General features: G+C 36.2%; 1 protein-coding gene across 2 annotated transcripts in view; it reads left to right on the top strand.

Moving 5' to 3' along the window:
- CLIP4 (CAP-Gly domain containing linker protein family member 4) overlaps positions 1 to 21,702 on the top strand; it is a 30,774-nt gene extending 9,072 nt beyond the window's left edge. The window contains exons 7-17 of one of the 2 annotated variants that reach the window (XM_026084443.1): positions 2,679 to 2,797; positions 4,987 to 5,223; positions 8,292 to 8,427; positions 9,197 to 9,337; positions 12,482 to 12,565; positions 15,943 to 16,083; positions 16,543 to 16,656; positions 18,830 to 18,953; positions 19,732 to 19,796; positions 20,520 to 20,592; positions 21,254 to 21,702. In XM_026084443.1, the coding sequence (XP_025940228.1) occupies positions 2,679 to 2,797; positions 4,987 to 5,223; positions 8,292 to 8,427; positions 9,197 to 9,337; positions 12,482 to 12,565; positions 15,943 to 16,083; positions 16,543 to 16,656; positions 18,830 to 18,953; positions 19,732 to 19,796; positions 20,520 to 20,592; positions 21,254 to 21,575 (1,556 nt within the window). In that variant the 3' untranslated portion in view covers positions 21,576 to 21,702. The remainder of the gene's footprint in view (positions 1 to 2,678; positions 2,798 to 4,986; positions 5,224 to 8,291; positions 8,428 to 9,196; positions 9,338 to 12,481; positions 12,566 to 15,942; positions 16,084 to 16,542; positions 16,657 to 18,829; positions 18,954 to 19,731; positions 19,797 to 20,519; positions 20,593 to 21,253) is intronic. The other variant, XM_026084444.1, reaches the window with a different exon arrangement.
- Positions 21,703 to 22,150: the final 448 nt, after the last annotated feature.

The following is a 22,150-nucleotide window of genomic DNA, read 5'->3' as shown; positions in this document are numbered from 1 at the left end:
AACATTTGTTCCTAATTTGGGCTGGATATCAACACCAGTAAGCACATTTTAATACTAAAACTGTACAATTATTTGTTTGTTCTGCTGAACATCCTTCTGCTTGTGCCATTTTGCAAAATGGTTAATGCCCTTTTTTGTCTAGCCATAACTAAAGACTTGATCTCAAAACTCTGAAAAGCAGTTTTTTATTCACAGTTTGAAATTCTGCTGTTTATCAAAATAGGTTTTTTGGAGTACACATGGCTTGCTTACCATGTCTTGAATCATTGTGGAGGTAATTGTTAAACAAAGCTGCTATTGACTTCACTTTCTTAAGAGGTAACAACTGTAGGTTGGTAACAGAAGAAAAAATATGATTGCACAATAGCAAACCCACATCAAATTTCAATAGTCCGGTTTTCATGACTCGCACCAGCAGAATACGTCTTCTTTCAGATCTCATTTGCACTTGTTGTTCTCATCTTCTCCTGTGCAGTGCCTCCAGGAAGGGCAGGGATTTGCTCAGAATTTGAAGGAAACTAATCTGGTCAAATGCCTTGCCAGCTGGCAACTCCTGGATAAGTAACTAGAACAGATAATTATTTTTATCTCAAAAAATATATAAAATAGTTTGCTCTGAGTGTGGCATTAAAACATCTGGTTGTTTGAATTAATAGAATAATCTTCAATAGAATAATCTTAATCTTCATCAGGCAGTTTGCAGAGTGGGGAGGATATATATAGAAGGCAAATACACCTTGGATGGATCCATACTGAACTGGAGAAAAAATAGTTGTTAATGAATATGTAACTTTCGAGCCAGTGGTTTACTGATTCAGAGACACCCATCATCAGACAGCTAGTACCACAGTTCTTTCCTTTTGATATACTGCCTATTTCCTATATGAAGTTCTGCAGTTAAATTTTTTTATGCAGCTTTACTCCTCAGTTGTTAGAATAGAGAGCTAGTTTGATCTTAGATTTTTAATGTTTTTAAAAATAAAAATCATTGGACCTTGTGGAATGAGAAATGTTGCATAGTGCTATTAGACATTGACTGTAACCCATATGGATTGTTAATGACAAACTACTGCTGCATATTAAGTTCCCCTCAGATAGTTTGGAGGTAGTTATTCACTTAACACAATTAAATGGATTACCTGACTAAGATGCTAAATAAATTTAGTGTTTCATCTATATGTTTCTTTCTGTCACCTGTATTATGCAACTTAGACCTATAAAATTGCTATAGACGATAGTGTTCAAAAACTCCAAGCATGGAGCTTGCAAGTCTGAGGAAGTCACAGTAGTCTTTTTTTTTTTTAAATAAATCTACAGACATCAACGACTTTTTAAAATAAAGGATAGTGAGTATGTGCAGCTGTTGCTGACTCAGTAGCTGATGTTAGTTATTGATCAATATTTCTGCAAATCAGTTCATACATGTGTAGAAAATACCCAGTTGATATATATATATATATATATATGTGTAGAAAATACCCAGTTGAAATACCTTATCGAATATGGAAATTTCAGTGCTTGTATACCGTTAGATGGCTTCTACCCAGTTTTAAGCTGGTAATGGTCTTTTGACATTTTATGTATAAAGGGATCTTCTGCATTCGTAGCTGAGGTAGTGATAACATCATGCGAATGCAGTATTTTATCATGTATGAGCCAATTAATTTTAGAATTACTAAATTGGTGTTCATATTGGTGCAATTTTAAGACTGTCAAAACTTGATCCAAAGTTTGTTATCTTTGATCTCTTTAGATCCACAGTATGTCTTTATCAGTATGTATGAAGTTGATATATGTAGAAACATATCTTCTATATCAGTATAACTCTGTAAGACTGTTGATGATGTAGGAATATACTTTGTTTATCACTTTGTGAGAAGGGGTGTAGTGTCTTTTTGGGACAGAGACTGTGACTGGAAAATACTAAGAGACTGTACAGCCTAGAGGTGGAAAGTTTTATGTTCCTGGCCAGTATTTTAAATTTGAACATTATTGCTAATGTTTGTAGGCTTTTGGTGTGTATATGAAATCAAGCAAGCTGAAGCATATTTTGGGGGGAAACGTATCAATCAATGGAAACGTATAATAAGTTGTTTCAGTCAAATGCAGTACTGCATTTTCCAAACCATCAGTCCAAGACCCTTCTTGGTGTAGTTCTTTGAAAACAGGAATTTTAAAAATTGCCAGTACTTCATTCTTGGCCATTAGTAATAAAGGTAGTGTAAAGCAGAGGTAGAATCAGTTTCCCCTTGCCCCACTCCCTGCTCACAAAGGGAAAGGACTGGTTGAAAATTCATCTTATTTTATATAGATGATATAAATATAATCTGAAATGTTTTTAATTTACACACAAGTATACAGTTGCTAACTTTTTAATTTTACCACAGTAGATGGGGCATTCTGCTAAGCAACAATTTTGCAGTTAAGTCACCAGTATTATAAAATGAGTGAAAGTAGATGCTCATCTTTTGGATTAGTTTATGGTATGAATAAACAGAGAGAGTAAGGGTTGATGTTCTAGGCAGAATCACTTCTCATCTGCATTCAGTTTATAATTAATGGTGCCTCTGTATATACATTAACAGAAAATATAAACATAAATGTCCTGTGAAGGAATAAGTAGCATGAAACTTTCAAGTAACAGACTTACATCCCTCACATATGATGTTTAATTGCAGATGTGGATGCCACCTGCAGTGACTTTGATTTTGGAACAGCTTTGCATATTGCTGCATTTAACCTATGTACAGGATCTGTCAAGTGTTTACTGGAACATGGAGCAAATCCTGCCTTTAGGGTAAGGTGTTAGACTGCAGATACAGCAAAAGGCTAATAATTAATTGGTTTAATTATCTGGGAAAGAACAACTGGAAGAGTGGAACACTCTGTTCAGGGTTTTAGTTAGCTAAAAATGTGTTATGCAGAGTGCCTCCAAAAAATTATTTGTAATTTGTAGTGGATGATTTTGTCTGCTGTGTCATATTTTTGTGTTAAAGTTTGTATTTCTATGTCATGGTCCAGCTAATTAATTTAAATAGCTGTCAAGATGCTCTTTCATTTGTTGCCTGAACTTTCAATTGTTAATACTCCTTTGTGTCTTGCAACACAGAGCTGGACCTTTCAGAAATACAGGAGTGCAGTCTTTGACCTCCAGAAATGCAGTAGTAATCTCAGTCTTAGTGTGAATAACCGATAATGAAGAAACATTAACTGCTCCGCTTACTAACCAAATAGTGGGCCTGAGTTGTAGTGTAAGATGCTGCTATTTGTGTCTAGTCACAAATCTTGTTTGATTTTTGTAGTGTAGGCAGTATTTCAATTCTCCATTTCAAATTCAATCTTTTTAATGAGAAATTATAACTGCTTTCATGGTACTTAAAAGTTCTTACTTTATGTACCAGCGATGAAGTGAAATCTTCTGGAACATCATGTTTCAGCCACTTCTGCATGCTATTCAGTGAAGACTTCTTTGAAAATCCTGTTTGTCATCCTTGCCCCATTAGGATGTGTTCATGTGCATGTTTCAAACTGTATGGCACCTGTATTTTTAAGAGTCTGTTGTTACAGGAAATACTGCACTGTGATTCCATAGACATTCTGATGTGGCATAAAGCATTGAAAAAAGCAATCCTGTACCGCTGCCCACTCTTGCCTGTTTCTTCTTGCCTCTGCTCTGCCCCCTACCTTGTGTTGACCCTAAGGTTTGCAGGGCACCTGGTGAACTGGATTGCAGGACTGGTCTGACACAAACCATAGCTGCTGTGATGATTGCAAACTCCATAACAAACACCCCACCCAACCTTAACCCAGCCATATCCTATTTTTAAGGTACACTGACTTAAATGAGGCTGTCCTTTTGCTTACAGAATGGCTGTAGATTTGTAAAGAATGGTAGGTGTTTAAATCTTCAATACTGCGATAAAACTCTGACCAGAGGCAGAGTATATAGTTTGCTTATTTGAGGACAGCAGCGTAAAAGTGCTGAATCAGGATTATAATTTTCCAGGACTGACACAGGGAGATTTTATAGGGGGCCCAGAAAAGGTCTATTTTTAAGTAAAAAGAAATGTATATTATCATGTTGTCTGTCATTTGCTCTTCTTTTTGAGCACCCAGCAATTTCCAAATACAATGGGGCAGTTCAGACAAATTTGGAAGAGTTTGAGATAATTATGTTTCCTCAAACTTTGTAAAAATTGGAAGATGGCAAAAGATCTTTACTAAGGCTTTCACCAGTGAAAGTGTAAGTAGAACTTTCCATTGTAGCAGCTGGACAGCCAAACAGTGTATTTATGGCACTTGAGTTAGGCTTAACCCCCAACCAGCCAGAGCTCTGCTGCCTCTGGCCTCAGGCAAGTGTCACGTGGGATGTATGGGGCACTGCAGTTACTGCTCTGTGGGAAGGGGAAGAGTTTGGAAACTAAGGACTCTTTGTCCTCATGGAATTCATTCTCATGGCATAGCCTGTATCTAAATAAACATGAACAACTTTATTCAAGTATTTATTTGAGACACCATCTTTATTTGTATATTCTATAGATGCTATATGTATTAATGAAAGTGTATCTTACATTTGGAATAAGCCTCACCAAAGCTTAAACTATGCACTGGGGAAAGGTAAATGCTTTGGGAAGTGTTAACACTACTTTTTAAATTGGTATTAGAGACTAGAATTCTTTCTTACTTTTCTGAATCTGTGTTCAGGTACACAGATATAAACTTCTTTTTCTAATGTGTCCTGCATACTAATGATGTTCTTAAGATTAAAAATGTTGAGGACTTAGCACTTTTGAAATTAAGATGCTGTAGATGTTTATATGTCTAATATTTGGCACCCATATTTGAAAACAAGTTTTTATACTTGTTTATATTCTATGGAAAATATCCAATGAAGATGATTTAAAACTTCATAAACTGCTATTTTTTTGCCTAATCAGGTTTATATTTTCACAGCATTAAATCCTGTCCTGTGTTACATTTCTACAGAATGACAAAGGGCAGATTCCAGCCGATGTGGTTCCTGATCCAGTAGATATGCCACTGGAAATGGCAGATGCAGCAGCCAGTGCAAAAGAAATCAAACAGATATTGCTGGATGCAGTGCCTCTCTCATGTGACATCTCCAAAGCCATGATTCCAAACTATGATCATATCACAGGCAAGGCCATGCTTCTATCGCTTGGCCTGAAACTGGGAGATCGCGTTATTATTGCAGGACAGAAGGTATGATGAGTAAATTGATGCTACCCTCATAAATTTGTGGACAGTAAATTTATTTGACTCTTTGGAAACATATTTAAAATTTGAAGGTCTAAAACACTTTCTGGAGGGTATGAACTCTGGAGGGCAGTAAGGATCTGGTTACAGAAAGCCTTATAGTAGGAATGGTTATGTGTTAAAGTCTTTCACTACTATCAAAAGCTGTTTTGGCAGCTAAGGTTTGCATTTTGTTCTGCAAATAGTTTTTTAACAGCCTATTACAATATGTAAGCATGGCTTAGTTTTTATTAACATTTTGGGTGTCACTCCAAAATGATGGTAAAATTTACAGATCACCTTGTGAGTTGCCCAGCTTTCGACGTTACAAGGATGCCTTCATGAATTACCCTTGTTAGTTCCAGAAGGCAGTAAAAGAGAAAACTTAATCCTGCTTAGCCTGTAGTAACCCAATTTCACTGGTGCAATGCAGCTAAAATCTTTGAAGCAGCACTGTGCCAAAGGGATTGTTATATGGTTCTGCAGAAGTATTAATATGGGTCTAGCTCAAAATTTGAATAGCTTTTAAGAAGCTAACTTGCTAATGCATATTTAAAAAAATGTATTTGAAAAATGTCACACTGGTATTATTACAGTTAGTATTCACACCTTTTATTTGCTTTAAAAGCATGACTTTGAAATGATTAAGAGTGCTAGTATTTTTTTTTCTTGAAGATTTCAGATATATTGCTGGCAAGTATCGAAGGCATTTGCAAGCAAAATTTTATGTTTGAGTAGCAATGTGTACCTTTAAGCATTTTTTTCTAATATAACTTCAGGTTTGTACTTACTGCAATTAAAGTGAACTCCACCGAGAGTCCAAAGCAGCCTCCATTATGTATTGTCATTTGGTGTATTCTTTAAATAGGGTCAGGAAAAGGGGAGCAATCACTAGCTATGCAGAAGGCAAACTGGAATATGTACAGAAAACTGCTTGTTCTATAAAGACAGTAACATGTCCATGGAAATTTCATTTACAGAAAACCATTGCACAATGAAAGCAAGGGGAGCTGATAATAATGTAGCTACAAGTTAATAAAGGCCTTATAGCAAGAAGGAGAAGTACTTTTGTGTATTTTTCCTCCAAGAAAGAGCCTTTAGTATCTCTGTACTTTCATGTGCTTGCTGTGTGTTAGTGAAGTTTTGTGGGTTTGGTGACTTTTTTTTTTTTTGAGAATATGCTATACCAGTGTTTCCTCCTCCCCATTCACACCCATAGATGTGTGCAGGGTGGAGCAGATGTGAGAGCAGGATGATCAAAATGGTACCCAGTTCTTCACCTTGGATCACTTCCTGCTTCTGGAGAATACAGAAACTAGAAGGAGGGCACTGGAACAGCAGCGCTGAGCAGGGTTTATGGATCCCTATTCTCTTTCCTGCTTCTGCAGTCTCCTGACATACAGCCTTAAGGCAGCTGGAATGAGAACCAAGCATAGTAGATGCTGGAGGGAAAATGGAGTTGGGTAGTACTTTCCTCTCCCGATTCCTACTTCAGCTGTCATTCTAGTTGTTTTATAGGGTAGAAAACTATATAAGCAGGGGTGTGTATGTACGTGATTTGGGGTCGCTCAGCTTCAGCTGCTCCTACTATGCTAGATTATATGTTATCTGAATGGAGACTCAGTGAAATGAGGTTGCAGGGAAGCCAGTAGCTGGGAGAAAACTCTTTTCTCTGGTTTCTACCATACTTCCCGTGTCCTAGATGTGACATGATAGGGGATTGTAGCAACTTTTGAAAGAAAGGAGCAGGGGAGTTTGGAGCCCCAGCTTTACTGTCTGCTCCTCCAGTTGAAGGTGTCTGCTGGTCCATTCCCTTTGCTCAGGAAGTGCTCTTTGGCTGGTGCCTGGAGTGCAGAGCAATCTGGTGGGCCACTTGGCCTAGCCTCCGCAGGCTGATTTCCATCTGTGGCTTGGTAGCCAAAAAGCCTGGGTATAGACATACCTGCCTGTAACAAGTAAGCTTAAAGGAGATCTTCAGAGTAAAAGAAAAGTAGGCTCTGGGTCATGTTTTTTCTTTAGAGAACATTAAGAAAGCATAGCTGAAAGGTTTTGTACTAAACAAAAAAATGTTTTCTCTCTGCTTATTCTTTTTCCAAAGGCTGGATTAGACAGTAAAATCATAGTAAAAAAATGAACTAATAATATTAAGGCCACATGAGATAGTGAAAATTGAGCAACTGAAAGATGAAAAGCTTTTGTTAGTAAAACTAATTTAAAAATCAGATAAAAAAGTTAATTTAAATCAATTTTAAATGCATCTCTGTTAGTTATTTCTCCTACATTTGGTTGAAGTGTGTGAGCTTGTAATGTATGTTTGTGGAGACTGAGGTCCACCAGCAAGACTGGTCTGTCTTGATTTTCTTGATTTACTTATCTGTTCAGAGTCTACATAATATATATTAAAACAGCAACAAAATATATAAAACATTTATTGTATTTTTAAATTTTGTTTAATCATAAGGAGGGAATAAAAGACTTAAGGTTTTCATTGAAAAAGTTTCATAAATCTTCCCTGAAGGCAGTGCTTACTCTTTAACCTCTGTGCTCTGTGTGTGCGTGCGTGCGTGTGTGTGTGTTTATAAATATATTTACAGAATTTTAAATCTAGTATTTCTATGGAATCTCCAGTTCAGCAAGATGTTAAGTCATGTTTCCCTAAGTATTTTTATGGAAGATAGTGAAAATAAAACTTCAGGTTAGGCATATATATACTGCTGCACCTTGCTGATTTGGAGTTGTATTGTGCAATGGTGCTTACTGTCTAATTCTTGTCTGTTAGGAGAGCTGTCAATAAGCACTGCTTTTGTTCAATATAAAATTTACACAGAAGCACTAGTATGTCTTGGAAAATGCATTAGCAAATGCATTGAAAGGAAGGAAGGTCGGTAATCARGAGATTGTTATATTTGCATTTCTCTTTCTGTTTTGATCAAAAGCTTGGAGGTGACTTGTTGTCTTCCTCATAATCTATGCTACGTTCTTGTGAGCAATACTTGTTTAACAAAGTTGTTCTACATTGATGCTTTTCGCTTTAGGTTGGTACATTAAGATTTTGTGGCACAACTGAATTTGCCAGTGGCCAGTGGGCTGGCATAGAACTGGATGAACCAGAAGGAAAGAACAATGGAAGTGTTGGAAAAGTCCAGTACTTCAAGTGTGCACCAAAACGCGGTATAATCTTTATATTTTTTAGAAGTTTTACATTTTTTTTATCATCACCTGAATTTTGAAAAATGTGTATGAGAAGATATGACCCCTTTGGAAGAATAAGTACAGATAACTAATTCTGATGCTTTTCTTTGTAGTGTTTAGTTTGTTTTATTGATTCTTTTAACTATTCCTAATTTTTTGGCTGTTTACAAAAAAACAAGCCAACCAACCAGCCACAATTTCTGGTAATTCCTTGAAACTGAGATAATAACCCTTCCTGTTTTTCTGTCTGTGTCGTTGAAGCTGTATGTTTTTGTTGTAACAGTAATGGCAATGTTTCTTTACTTGCTTTGCCTTCTTTTTTAAGAGAGATTCATGTATGTAGTTGCTTTTTAACTTCCAGCTTGAGCCTCAAAGAATTTCATCTGGTTGTCTTTGGTTTATAAAATTCAGATGTATACATTATTTTTATTGATATTTCATTAACACTCGTAATACACAAGATCTTGTGTTTTGTAACAGTGGAGACTGAATGCTACCTTTGGGATAAAAAGGAGATTTTAATAGATAGTTTTACTGACTTTCTGAATTGCTTTGGTCCAGTTGCTTCATATACCTTTTGGTTTCACTGCTCAGTTTGAGCTACATTACAGGTGCTTTGGCAGCACAACAACTATGGTCATGGCTAGAAAAAATACCTAGATTAATTGATCTAAGAGATAGTAGCCAAAGTTTTGTCATGTTAATATTGTCCCTGGTTCTTTTCTGGCACATACAATTTTCTCTCCAGGTATTTTTGCACCTCTTTCTAAAATAAGCAAGGCTTCCGATCACAAAAAAAGCTCAGTACGAAGTTCTTCCATGCGGTCTTCACCTTTGGTTAAATCCAAGAAAATAGATGTGACACACGTAACTTCCAAAGTGAATTCTGGTGAGTATTTTCTTGAATGTTGAGACAGGATAGAGAGATACTCATCTTCAAGAATTAGCACCAGTCCTGTAAATCTTGGCATTAAAATACTTGCTTGGAATTAGTTCATCGCTTGGTATGAGAAGGTAATAAGATATTTAGTAACTAAATGTTCTCATTAATGGAAGTCAACTAACCTTTAAATTGTTACTGCTAGGATGTTGTGTATAGTTGTTTAGTGCTTCACAGGAGCAGCCTCCTCGCACAATTACAGTCTGAATTTTCTGTTTTATGTTACTTGCTTTACAAGACGGGTATGCTATGCCCGTTTCTGTCTTCCTCAGTAACTCTGCATAAGCAGGTAACTCTGCTCAGGTCAGGTACATGGTCAAACAAACCTTTGACCAGTTCTGCTAAAATTATGATGCTCTGAGTCTCAGCCATAGTGAAGCTGAGCCAGGGAAACTGTCAGCTTGTTCTGAGATGTTAATTATGGTGATTTGATATACTGTGAGGGGTCTTTATATACTGTATGAAAAAAGTTCACTGCAGCATTTGTTCTCAACCCTTTAAAGTCATTTCTGACTGGCTGTGATATCAGTCAAATGTCTAAAACTGTGGTTTCATTTATTAAGATCTTCCTGAGTAACTTGAAAGATCTCACTGAGATCAGTGAAAATGTGCACATTTACCTGTATATAACTTTCTGTATAGAAAATGATTAAATTAAATTTATTTTCTGGCAAAATAACCAAGGAGCTATTTGATCGATTGTGTTCTATCTGCTAATCAATTTATCTGAGTGAAATCAGAGGCAAATTAGAAGAAAACAGATGTCCTTGTAATAAGGTCTCAGTCTACTGATTGGAGTTGCAGGCTCAATCCCTGGCTCTGTTTCAGCCTCTTAGTAATTTATTCAAATTACTAAATCCTTCTGTTTATTAGTTCCCTGCTTGCCTAGTAAGAATGATGCATCTTTTCTCATCTGTTCAGATTGTAAGGTGTTTGGAGTATTGACTCTTTCCTGCTGTGTGCGTGTACAGTGCCCACCATGCATCATTTGGCCCTGTGTCTGGCTGGCTAAATAATAATGTCATTAAATATATTACATTAGCATTCATTTTGCGTTTTGAATCCTGCTTTGATGACTCATACTAAGGCAGCACAGCTTAAGGGATGAAAGGATATATATGCATTCTCAACAAGTTTGCTTAAGTGCCCTAAAACGTTCCACTCTTTACCAGCAATATGCAACATAAAGAAATAACGTGACAGGCCGGCAGAAGAGGTGCATAATACATTTTGGCAACATTTTGGGGGATTTATGTAACTCTTCGCTATATAGATTGAGAGAGAAGTAAGCCTTAATTGTGTATTTACAAATAGCGCAAGAGTTGAGCTATTTATAAACCAATGTCCTGCAAAAAATGCTTCTCAGAATAATTAGCTTGTTCGCAGTGCTGCTCAGGAGCAGATCTAAACTGATTTTTCTGTTAAATATTTTCAGTGTTTGATCCAGTTTATTGTGAACTGTATAGAAATTGTTAAACTAATGGAAAGGAGTGTTTCCATTGTCGCAGACAGTGTGTTCAGGATAGTTCAATGATAAACCACCTTTTCTGTCACAAAGGCGCACGACTGTCTTTGTAAATTTAAAACATTTGATACTTGTCTTAGGTAAAAATCAGAGTGAGTTATGCATCATCTATCCAACAGAGCTTACGTCCAAACCCAGTTATCTTCAAGCTGCCATTTGTAAGATGTTCTTGTGCTGAAAGGCCCATTAGAGTTAATGTGCCAGGCTGATTCACTGGCTGCAGTGGGAGGATAAAGCAAAATTTTGTTTCTCAGTGTTTATATGCGTCACCAGATTAAACTTCTTCTTTCCTTTAAACTTCATTTCTGCAGTACACTGGTTTGTAATGATCCAAGAAAAATAATTAATACACTTTTTGTAGATATGATTATAAACTACAAAGTAAAATTTGCTTATGATACTGTATAGAGATTTTAAAATTTGATCTGTTTCTACTGGATTTGAATAATCCATCAGATTCAATTGATGATGATAGTTTGTTTTCAGGTTTTTAGAAAAAGGATTACTGTGATCAAAGTGAGAAATGTGTTATCAGTCCTGAACACTACTTTTTTGATCTGATGCGTCAATGAATGAAATATAAAATCTTTTGAAAATAGAATACACTTGCAAACTAGTTTTTTATTTACTTTCTGTAGCTGAATTAAGCTGAGAGATATAGTTAAATAAAAAGTGTTTTTTTTCATAATGGGCAGGGGGAAGTCATAGATAAGTTTGTTCTTTGTTGAGTTAGGTAGAAAATGGTTAGTAATGCAAAATGACTGTTTATGAATTATAACTTAGGTGGCAGTATTAGTTCATATGCATATCATATTTTTACTTAAAATTGCTATTGGCATACTTCATTAGCCTGAATAAAGATTTGATCTCAAAACTTTGATTTCATATGTAATCTTTAATGCAGAAATTATGGAATTAAGGCTAGTGAATGGTATACTTCAAGTAGTAAAAGTATTTTTGTGTATTGTGTACATAATAAATGTAAATGTTTGAAAGATTTAACTTAAACTACTTCAATATAAACATTAATATTTGGCAAATAACTTTTTTTATAGTTTGGCAAGATCTTTTGGACCATTTTAAGTTGTCAATGGTTTTAACCTTTGCTGGTCTGTTAGAACAAATCTGACGTATTGTTTTACCCACTTATGTAGAGTCTAAGAAACGTTGCAGTTACAATCCAATGTCCTAGGTTCTGTGAGTGTGAGTGCACACAGGCATCATCATAGGAAATGGGTGAAGAGAAGGAGGGAGAGAATCCAAATACAACGGCTGTGGTTTGCCAGTGATGTCCTCATGAGATAAGTAGTTTTACTCAATGAGTAAAAACTACAAGTAGGAGTCCCTGCTGTACTATACTGTTATATAAACTAATACATGTTACTGCCTTTTCTAAAGATTACAATCATCTGTCATGTGTGAAGCATAGTGAAATTGAAAGGATGAGATGGAAATGACTTGATTTATTCAGTAATTTACAAATCTGTCAAATTGTTTTCATACATGATTTCTATTGTTCATTGTCAGGACATGTATATTTAATCGTCTTTCTATATTTTTTATTCTAGGCCTAACTGCACTAAAAAAAGACAGTGGTTCTGAAACCACCTTTATGACTGCGGACAGGGTAAAAACTGTACCTGCAAAAGAAGGTAGCTATTCATTTTATTTTTTTAACATCTTGTGCAAAATTTTGGGTAGGGCAGAGGGAGTACTATTGCTGTCTTCCCTCCTTGAAAGCTCTGCATCTATGATATAAAAACAGTTGCTTGCCTGTATTCAAGTTCCAAGCACATGAGTCCATAGCATACCATTAGTTTAGTTAGGAGCAAGAGTAATTTGTGTGGACATTTGGCATGCTATATTGCCTTGGTAATAACCTCTATACAAATACATGGGCAATAATAAAGACAAGCCCCTAAAGCCGAAAGCTATCTTGTAGTAGATGTTTTTACAGAGGGTCTGCCTTCTTAGGATCATACAGAGGGTCTCACCTTCGTGTGTTTCTGAGAGAGACCTTTTGCCCTGTATCATTGCTGCACGTATTTTGATGGAGAACTATGTATGTGTTGTGTTGGAATTTCTATCCTCTCCTGCTACTTGCATGTTTGAGCTTTGTATAATAAAGTATTATGATCTAACAGCACTTAACAATCTTGGCATTGTATCATGTAAGACTCATAGTAACAAGCTCCAAATATAAAAAAAGAAATTCTAGCTTTTTTTAAACCTGCTTTTAAATATGAATCATTCTCTGTAATTATCTAGTTTCAGAATTGGATAGTGACTTCTGCTGCATCAGTTTTTGTGTGCTATACTTAAGACATAAAGGGACTTGACTTTCAGGGATGTCTTTAACATAGTGTAAAAATCAGGTCTATTTTGAGGTTTCCTCTATAAAATCATCTTGCAAGTGTTTGTAAAAGCAGTATTTTCCTGAAATAATATCAAGTATGACTTTAAATAGTCTCTTTTTGAAGAAAAACATCTTTTTATATCCTTGGTCAGTGAACAGTTGTGAGGAGGAGACTGGGGAAGAGTGCAGGGTAAGATATTCAAGCACTGTCTTACATGACACTTCTTCAGAAGTGAACTAAAATACTTCTTGTGCAGACAGAGGTTTCTACTGCATTGTTCCTGGAGGGCACTTAAAGGCTTGGTCTTCAGGCTGCTGGTCACATAATGAAATTAATTTGCAGTGCAGTGTCTTAGTTTGATAGATACAATATGATAGACACAATTAAAAGGACTCCAAAGGCTTTGCAGGCTGTAAATGATGTGAATGTAAGCCTTGTTTTGGGATTTAGTGGTTTAGATGATACTGCTGTAAGGTGAGTGCAGAACTGTTGGGAAATCCAACTTGGAAAGTAGCTATCAGTAGTTCTTTGTCAAACTGGAAGGCTATTTCAGCTCAGGGTTTTCCTGGAGTTTGTGCTGAGGCTGGTAATTTTTTGATCAACAGTTAAGACACTGGGAATGGAGAGTCTGGCCACTAAATATGCAGGTGATGCCTGGTAGATAATTGAGAGGATTAATATTAAAAAAAAAATAGCAACCTTGACAAATTGGAAGAAATTTTCTGGGGGGAAAATGATGCAGAGGAATAAGGACAACTGCACAGTTCTGTAGCAAGGCAGGAACAATCAGTTCCACAGGGAATGATGTGCTGGGTAATAGTTTTGTAGGCACGGATCTGGGCTTATTGAGTAAGGTAAAAGGTAAATGAGGTAAAAATGAGTCATCAGTGTCATCAGTGTCATACTGTTGCAAAAAGGGGAAACATATGGGAACGTATAAAAAGGAGCATCAGCCATGAGATATATGAAGTAACCTGGATGCTTTACTTGGCACAGTTGATGCCTTAGCTAAAGCTCTGTGTCTAGTTTAGGCGTTGCATTTCAGAAAAACGTGAACCAACTGGAGAGAATTCAGAGAAGACACCACAATAATTAGAGATATAAAAAACATGACTTATGAGAAAAGACTAAGGGAATTTGTCATTGTGTGGTTAAAAGGACAGAAGACTGAGGGATTAAACAGGAAGCTTTGAAATACAAGGAAAGGTATAATCTATTCTGCATGTGTAAAGAGGGTAAGGCAAGAAATTTGAGCTAAAACTGCAGTAATTTAGATTTTATATTGGGGAAAAAACATGTAACAGTATAGATAATTATGTGATGAAATACACTGCTAGGAGAGTCCTAAGATCTTCCTGATGCGAGGTTTTTAAGAACAGGTCAAACGCTCATCTGTGAGGAGTGATCAAACAATTGTTGTTTTTGCCTGATGGCAGAAGAATGGATTATATGGGACCTGCTGAGGTCCCTTCTGCTCTTCCTTCCCCTCCCGCCCAGGATTTCCCATAAATGAAGCATGTCCATGACAGGCTTCATTTTCTCTATAGCTGTACCAGTAATTTTTGTTGAGTTCATGTAAAGATGCTAGGTGGTGTGACCTCTAATGAATCTATCTAATCTGACTTCCAAATACAGAGTTCTAGTTCATGCCTGCACACACCCATGTATTTTTACGCCTTGGACTTGGAATTGAATTTTGCCTATTCAGCCACCATTCATTTAGTAGTCTGCATTTTCTTTGTTGTAACATAGCTGCAGCCAGTATCTTAATTTTAGAGTCTTCAGATTTTTGTTCTCTACCTCCAGTACCTAAGTTTTTGCTATGACCTGCAGCCTCTTTGCCATTCTTTACTTTTTTGCCAGATTGAAGGATTAAATTATATTAATATTGAACTCCTCTTATCACTAACCCAATCTCAAGGTGCTTTGCAAAAACTAATGAATTAAACCTCTCAGCATTCTGGAAAGTCTCATAAATAACACTATCTTAATTTTTCACATTGAGAAACTGAGGTAAAGTACATAACTTGTCTTCCTGCGCCTTGCCTTATTTTGGGCGAAAGGGTAGGGAAGAGAGGGAATTGAGAAGAGACTTGAAAAGGAAGGAGGAAAGCTGGGCATAAGTCTTACTGGACAGCTTAGACATCAGGGTTTGCAAATGGAGTTAAAAGTGATGTATTTCCCATTCTTATTTTGTGGGACAGATTTTAATATTAATAGTGTATGTAATGGAATATGGTAGACTTTCATCCACACAATAATTCACTCACATATTATCACCTTCCTTCCATTTCTCATCAAATTTTTAATAAGGTGGCTGCTGAAAGAGAGGTGGTAAGATCTCTTATTATTAAAACTCCCGTATTTTAAAAAATATGCATGGGACTGTTTACAAAAACTTTTATAGAATAACAGAAATAATTCTGGAAGAAGTCTCTAAAAGCCCCAAGCTATCACCTTATTCCTGAGGCAGGGTCAGGTGTACCTATGTCATTCTTGACCGATGTTTGTGTAAACTACTCCTTAAAAAACCTCCAATTTTTTGGCCCTTTACTTTGTATCCTACCCACTAGAAAGAACAGATAAGTTCCTTACAGAAGCTTTCCCTTCTGCTTAATTTGTTCTTTCCTGAATATGATCTCTGAAAGACTATTTCCATTTATGTCTTTCAGCTTTTCTTGGATCCAGCAGCTCTTCCTCTTCTACTACCTCCTTAGAAGGCAAACAGAACTATTCCAAAAAACGGAACTCAACTAGCAGCAATAAAAGGGCAGTGATTAGAGCCATTTCTGCCTCATCTAAAATTAGTGCTGGTATTGTTTGTTTTATCAAGGTGTATTTTCACAGGTGGAAGTTTACTGTTGTATTGAATACTTATGTATTCATATTGAATACTTATGTACACAAACTACTTGTGTTGTTTCAGAATTTGAGATAGTTCAAAAAAGGCACTTGCAAAGTAGTTAATCCATAAACTTAAGTTTTCTAACTTTTTAATAAGTTTTTTAGAACATCTTGAAGCAGAAAAATGTTGTTATAGTCTGTCACCATACCTTTCAACTGCAGAGAAAAGGCTGTAGTCCACAACTTACATGCTGAAGCAAAGCAATTCTTTGTCTAAGCCTAATGCGTGGCATGTTGCCACGTGTTAAAGGTGCACTATGTCAAAGGTAGATACTCTATTTGACCAGTCAGTTGGCTCCCTAACTATTAAGACCTTTTTGAATTTTAAAGATATAATTTCACTAATTTGAGATCTTGTTCTTCTCCAGCTACGAGGAAAAACCCTTGTGATGAGAGAGAAATTCAGCCTGGAGACAGAGTACTGGTGGTAGGACAGAGAACAGGCACTGTTAGATTCTATGGGACGACAAAATTTGCACCAGGTAGTTGCACACTCTTTGCCTATGTTGTAGAATCAGTATTGAATAACTTGCACGTGAGGACATGAACACTACGAGAACACCATCTTTTTCCTCACTCCCTCCAAAGAAGCTCTACTGGTTTGTGCTGAAGTTCTCTCTCTCTCCTTTGTTTCATTAACTATTTTTTTTACTTTAATGCAAAACAGCAAAGAAAAAGTAATGATTTAAAATGTGACTTTTACTTGTCCATTTATGTCGTTCAATTAGGAAAAATATTTTGATGTTAAAATTGTAGGTATTGTTACAAAGTTTTCTGAAAATCCTCAGTTTAGTCTCCAAAGTGATGTGTAGTTTATTGAGATCACATGCCTTTACTTCCTAACTTTCATCTGCAGCTTTTTTGACTCAACTTATCTCTTGCAGTTTTGGTGCTCTACCATATCATATATCTGTCTCATTTTTATCCTGTTGGTTTCTTTAAGAGGGTAATTGAACATTTCAGTCTTAACTGATTTCAGACTGACAAACGTTTAGGTCCCAGGACAGATGAAAAGTTATGAGTATCTCAGAAACACCCCCAAACTCCTCTTTCTCATACTTCTCCTCCTTCACCCCCCATTGCTAAAAAAACAGATTGTAGTGAATCCAGGTGTCTTCAAACAGAAGTGAGTTGTTCTAAATTACAGAAACTGTAATTTCTGAATACTCATTCTTTCTAACCAAATTACTTCAGTGTGTTTTCTATTCTTACCTATAATCTTATAATTGCAAGATTAATGCAAAAGCAGTTGGTAAGTACTGGTGTTGGGTAAGATGATGAGCATTTTTGCACTGAATCTAATTTAAATAAAATCTGCTTGATTGGTATGTAAGTGGCAATACCCTGTCTTGACACTTGGTGGCATCAATATTTTAAAAAAATGTTAAGTTAGAGTGCAAGATTGCAGTACAAGATATATATATATATATATATATATATATATATATTTCACTCTTCCCGTTTCCACAATCTCGTTTTAGGCAGTCCTTGCTTAAGATACTCCTGTAATCTAATTCTACACTTACACATGATCAGCCTTTCCTTCATGTTGTTGCTTACTAAGTGAACAGTGAGAAAAGGACTGTTTTTCTATTATAGCAAGTGTAAAATCAGTAAGCTATTTGATGGTTTAAGTCTCCTCCCTTTCACCCTCAAATTAGAGAAGGAATTTTTTTTTTAGGAAAATCATGGTATTTTAAGAAGTGAGAATGGAAAGGCTGCAACTCTTCACCATTTGCAAAAACAGTAATTTATGGAAAATGTAACAGTAGCATTTTTAAGTATTGCTATTTTAAAATGCATCAAAGCTCTGGGAAGTTGCCAAAACTTTATCTCYTATTCATTTTGCTGCAATGCAGATCTTTAATTCTGAAAACAGGAAAGGGAGAACTTCTGACATACTGAACCCTTCTAATTAGTAAGTTGGCGTTCTTGAGTTTCTTGAGCTGAAAATTAGTATTACCATTATATCCACTGCCTTAGTACCAAGTGACTTGAATTAAATTTTGAATCTTTTGGGGATGGATAGCATAAGGACTACTAATGGAGTATGAAATTTAGCACCTTTACATAATTAGCTCACATTTATCACAGATTATGAATGATCAAACTTATTAACATCTTGATGCCTATTCAGTGTTCTGTATGAGATGAACGGTCGCCCAGTTCTGATTCTTACACCCTTCTCTCAATATCGTATAATCACCCTTGCAAATTGTATTCATTATTTGCTGGATGGAGAAAAGTGTTGATGATCTCAGATGAGGCATAAACCATGGGGTCAGAGGACTGAAGAGGGGAAACTTGAACCACCGTTACTGTTCGTTCATATTTCCTTTTTGTCAAATAGCCACTGTTACATTCAGTAACATTCCATTCAGCTTCAAGATGAACATCAAAGGTTTTAACTTTTCTGTATTAATTAAAATAACATTACTTTTAAACATTTATACATATATAAAAATGCTAATTATCTTTAGATTTATTCTGATATATAAATTTAGCACAGTTATTTTATAATATTATAAATATTATATGTTAGAAACTGTTTTCCTTGATGTGAGTGAGTGCCGACTGTCTAGGTAAAGTAAAGCCTGTATTTTATTAAAAAAAAAACCCACCCACCCCACAATTTTACTATTTTAAATCTTGCAGGATTCTGGTGTGGCATTGAATTGGACAAACCTCATGGTAAGAATGATGGTTCAGTGGGAGGCGTTCAGTACTTCAGTTGTCTTCCTAGATATGGTATATTTGCACCACCATCTCGTGTACAGAGGTGAGCACTGGAACAGTTTTAATCTTTGCGTTGCCAAACACTTTCTTAGTACATTTCCAGTGGGAAACAAAGTTTTGCAGCACATATGGGAGTAATACCTTTCTTATGTTGCTGATGGAGGTTTATAGATCCTGTTGGTTTTAGACCRGCTTTTTGAAAACAAGAGTGTAAATTGGAAATATAGCTCCCCGTTTCTGTTGCAGCCACTTCAAGTATTTTTATTCCAGGGCCTATGTTTCTAAGAGTCTGTGTTCATTAAACTTCACATTCATGACCCAATCCTGAGGCTGTGAGCAAAATTCAACTATAAAAGAAAGTTGCCCTTGGACATGACTGGAAGTACTATTCTCATTCCTGCTTACTGCACAGAGGATCCAAAGCATCCACTGAGTTTGTTCGTAGTCCCTTTGTTAGGTTTCTGGAGGAACATCAAAAGCAGTACTGTGCTCTTTCCTCCCATATTTGTATCCAGTTACTCTACCAGACATATTCTTTCTTACCTTTCCCTGAAGTTTCTAGCTCAATGAACTGTCAGAGATCTTTGCCTCCAAATTGCACATGCTTTGTTGCTTTCTTTAGTAACTTAAATGAAATGTGTTGTTATAGGCATCTGTTTTATACCAACCTGATTGATTACAATTAAATGTTATGTCTTTTGGGGGTGGAGGGAGAAGAGAAAGAACCTCAACTTAATCTACAAAGGATTCCAGCAGTAGCTTTATTAAAAGTTAAGTTGAAATGACTTCTTCTAAACTGCTGCTGTATTATTGTTCTTCAGATTAACAGGTTCTCTGGATTCTCTCACAGAAACTTCGTTGAATAAACTAAATCACAGTTTTCCAGGTAGGAGTGTAAGACGCTTGTGATTTGGCCTATGTAGCCTACAGACCATTCTACAGCCAGAAACCACAGCACAAAAAAACCTTCTCTGAAAGTGCAGGAGGTTTTGAGAGAACCCAAATGCCAGCAAATAGTCTGGCTGTTATCTTTCTAAAAATGGACCCTGCAGTTGCTCTCTGCAGGAAGAACTGTGGAGTACCATGTTGTTATTAACTCTGTCCTTGCGGAAATAATTACATCAGAGTTAATACTGTTTTCATAAGCAAATGACACTCTCCCCATATTACAATATTGCATTCTAGTCGTAGTTTACTATAAATTGAATCTGTTCCTTAAATTAAGCCCAGACTGATGAGCGGATCAGTGCAGGGAAGGGGATCCATGTTGAACTACTAAAACTTTTCTGAGATACTTGAAGTAGATTTTTTATTTTTCCTCCCTAAACTTTTTGTGGAAGGGGTGCTTCAAATTAACCTTGTTCTGTTTGTTTAATCTAATTTCTGTCATCTTAGAAAATCTGAACATGTTACTAACACTTATTTTCATGAGAAATTTCATCACCTAGTTTCCCAATAGGAGGGGAGGATGTGCCGCAAAGAAGTGAAAGCAGCATGAAAGAAAACATAAAGAATATGAGTTCAGRTGGGGTTTTTCTATGGTGTGTGGGGTTTTTTTTGTTTTTTTTTGAAAGTTTTACACAGTTTATTAACCTTTCCACTTACTTAGGTTTTAGACGCAGTTTAAGCACGACTTCTGCATCTTCACAAAAAGAGATAAACAGAAGAAACTCCTTTGTTAGGTGAGTGTGTGTGCTTACAAATAAAATGTATGGGTAGGCTGGCTGTTAACTTTACTGTTTCTGGCTCAGAAGAAAAGAAAATCTTTATGCTTGTATAGTGTGTAGACCTTTATATGTTCCTGTTTTTCTTCCAAAATTAAACAGAAATAGATTATTTTTCAGTGCTGTCTAGGAGCACAGTCCCTGGATTCAAGGAAGCATTAAGATTATTTTCCAGTCATTCAGTCACTGTATGCATATTCTCTAAATCCTTGTGGTTTCACACAGCTGTGGGTGAAGTTCGGAAAGTCTCATTAAAGAACTTCCCTTTGTCCTCTTGATCCTGACCGAGCCTTATGCATTACAAGTTGGTTTGACTAAACTCTTTCAAGCACCCTATAAAATGTTTTGTACCACTTACTTAATTTACCAATACTATCAATTATCCTAAATATTGTGGATCCTAGCAGCAAGTGAAAGGAAATTGATTTTCCAAGTATTTTGGACTACTGTGTTTACTAGCGTATTAATGTTGTTACGTGTTTTGCCATCGACATGAGATCAAAAGCATTTTTTAAGGGATTTGAGGGGTTTTTCACACACTTCACTGAATTACATATTTGCATTGCCTTGGATGTTTTATACAGAGAAGGCTTTTTTGTTTTTTGCTTTTTTAAACTAGATCTAAGAGCTCTGTGTTAAGGCGCAGCTGGAGTAATACTGCTACAGCTAACACTGAGGGACCAGTGAAGCTGCACGAAGGCTCCCAGGTTCTTTTAACCAGCTCCAATGAAATGGGTACAATCAGGTACATTGGTCCTACAGAATTTGCACCAGGGATATGGCTTGGACTTGAACTCAGAAGTGCCAAGGGAAAGAATGATGGGTCTGTGGGGGAAAAGCGCTATTTCACCTGTAAGCTGAACCATGGGGTCTTAGTTCGACCTAGTAGAGTAACCTATCGTGGGATCAATGGGGTAAAACTTGTGGATGACATTTGCTGAGCCAAAATGTGCTAATACAATGGAAGATAAGTTTTTAAAGTACACAAGAACCTTATTTTAGAATGCCAACTTATTTTTAAATTATTGAACCAGCATTTGCATTTTACATGTGTGTATATGATTTTTTTTTTGTGTGTGTGTGTGTGTGTGTGTGTGTATATATATACACACACACACACACACACACACACAAACATATACATTTAAAAAAAAAAAAGTTCAGTCACATTAAGCAGCAAAACCACTATTCCATTGCTCTTATTGAAACAGCCCTTGCCTGGGAAGGTTATTGCAAAAGCATCTTGGGTTTGAGATGCTGTGTTATTTGAATAATAAGAGAATGCAAGTATATCTAATGTTCTCTGAAGTTGCTTGTGATTCATGCAGTATTTAAACGATTTTCTTCCATGTAGTAATGAACTGATACTACTTGGTGCACTGCCTGCTTTTGACAGAGGAGGTGGCTAATACCTGACATTCATCTGTTTGCTAGGCACTTTGTCAATTTGAATACCAGTTGCTAGCAATAAGCGAGCACAAGAAAGGCTTTTTTTCCAAGCAGTTGTGAAGTGCTT

Source organism: Apteryx rowi, unplaced genomic scaffold (assembly GCF_003343035.1).
Source record: "Apteryx rowi isolate R43461 unplaced genomic scaffold, aptRow1 scaffold_64, whole genome shotgun sequence".
NCBI classification, from domain to species: Eukaryota; Metazoa; Chordata; class Aves; order Apterygiformes; family Apterygidae; genus Apteryx; species Apteryx rowi.
This window is presented reverse-complemented; position numbering and strand designations above follow the sequence as displayed.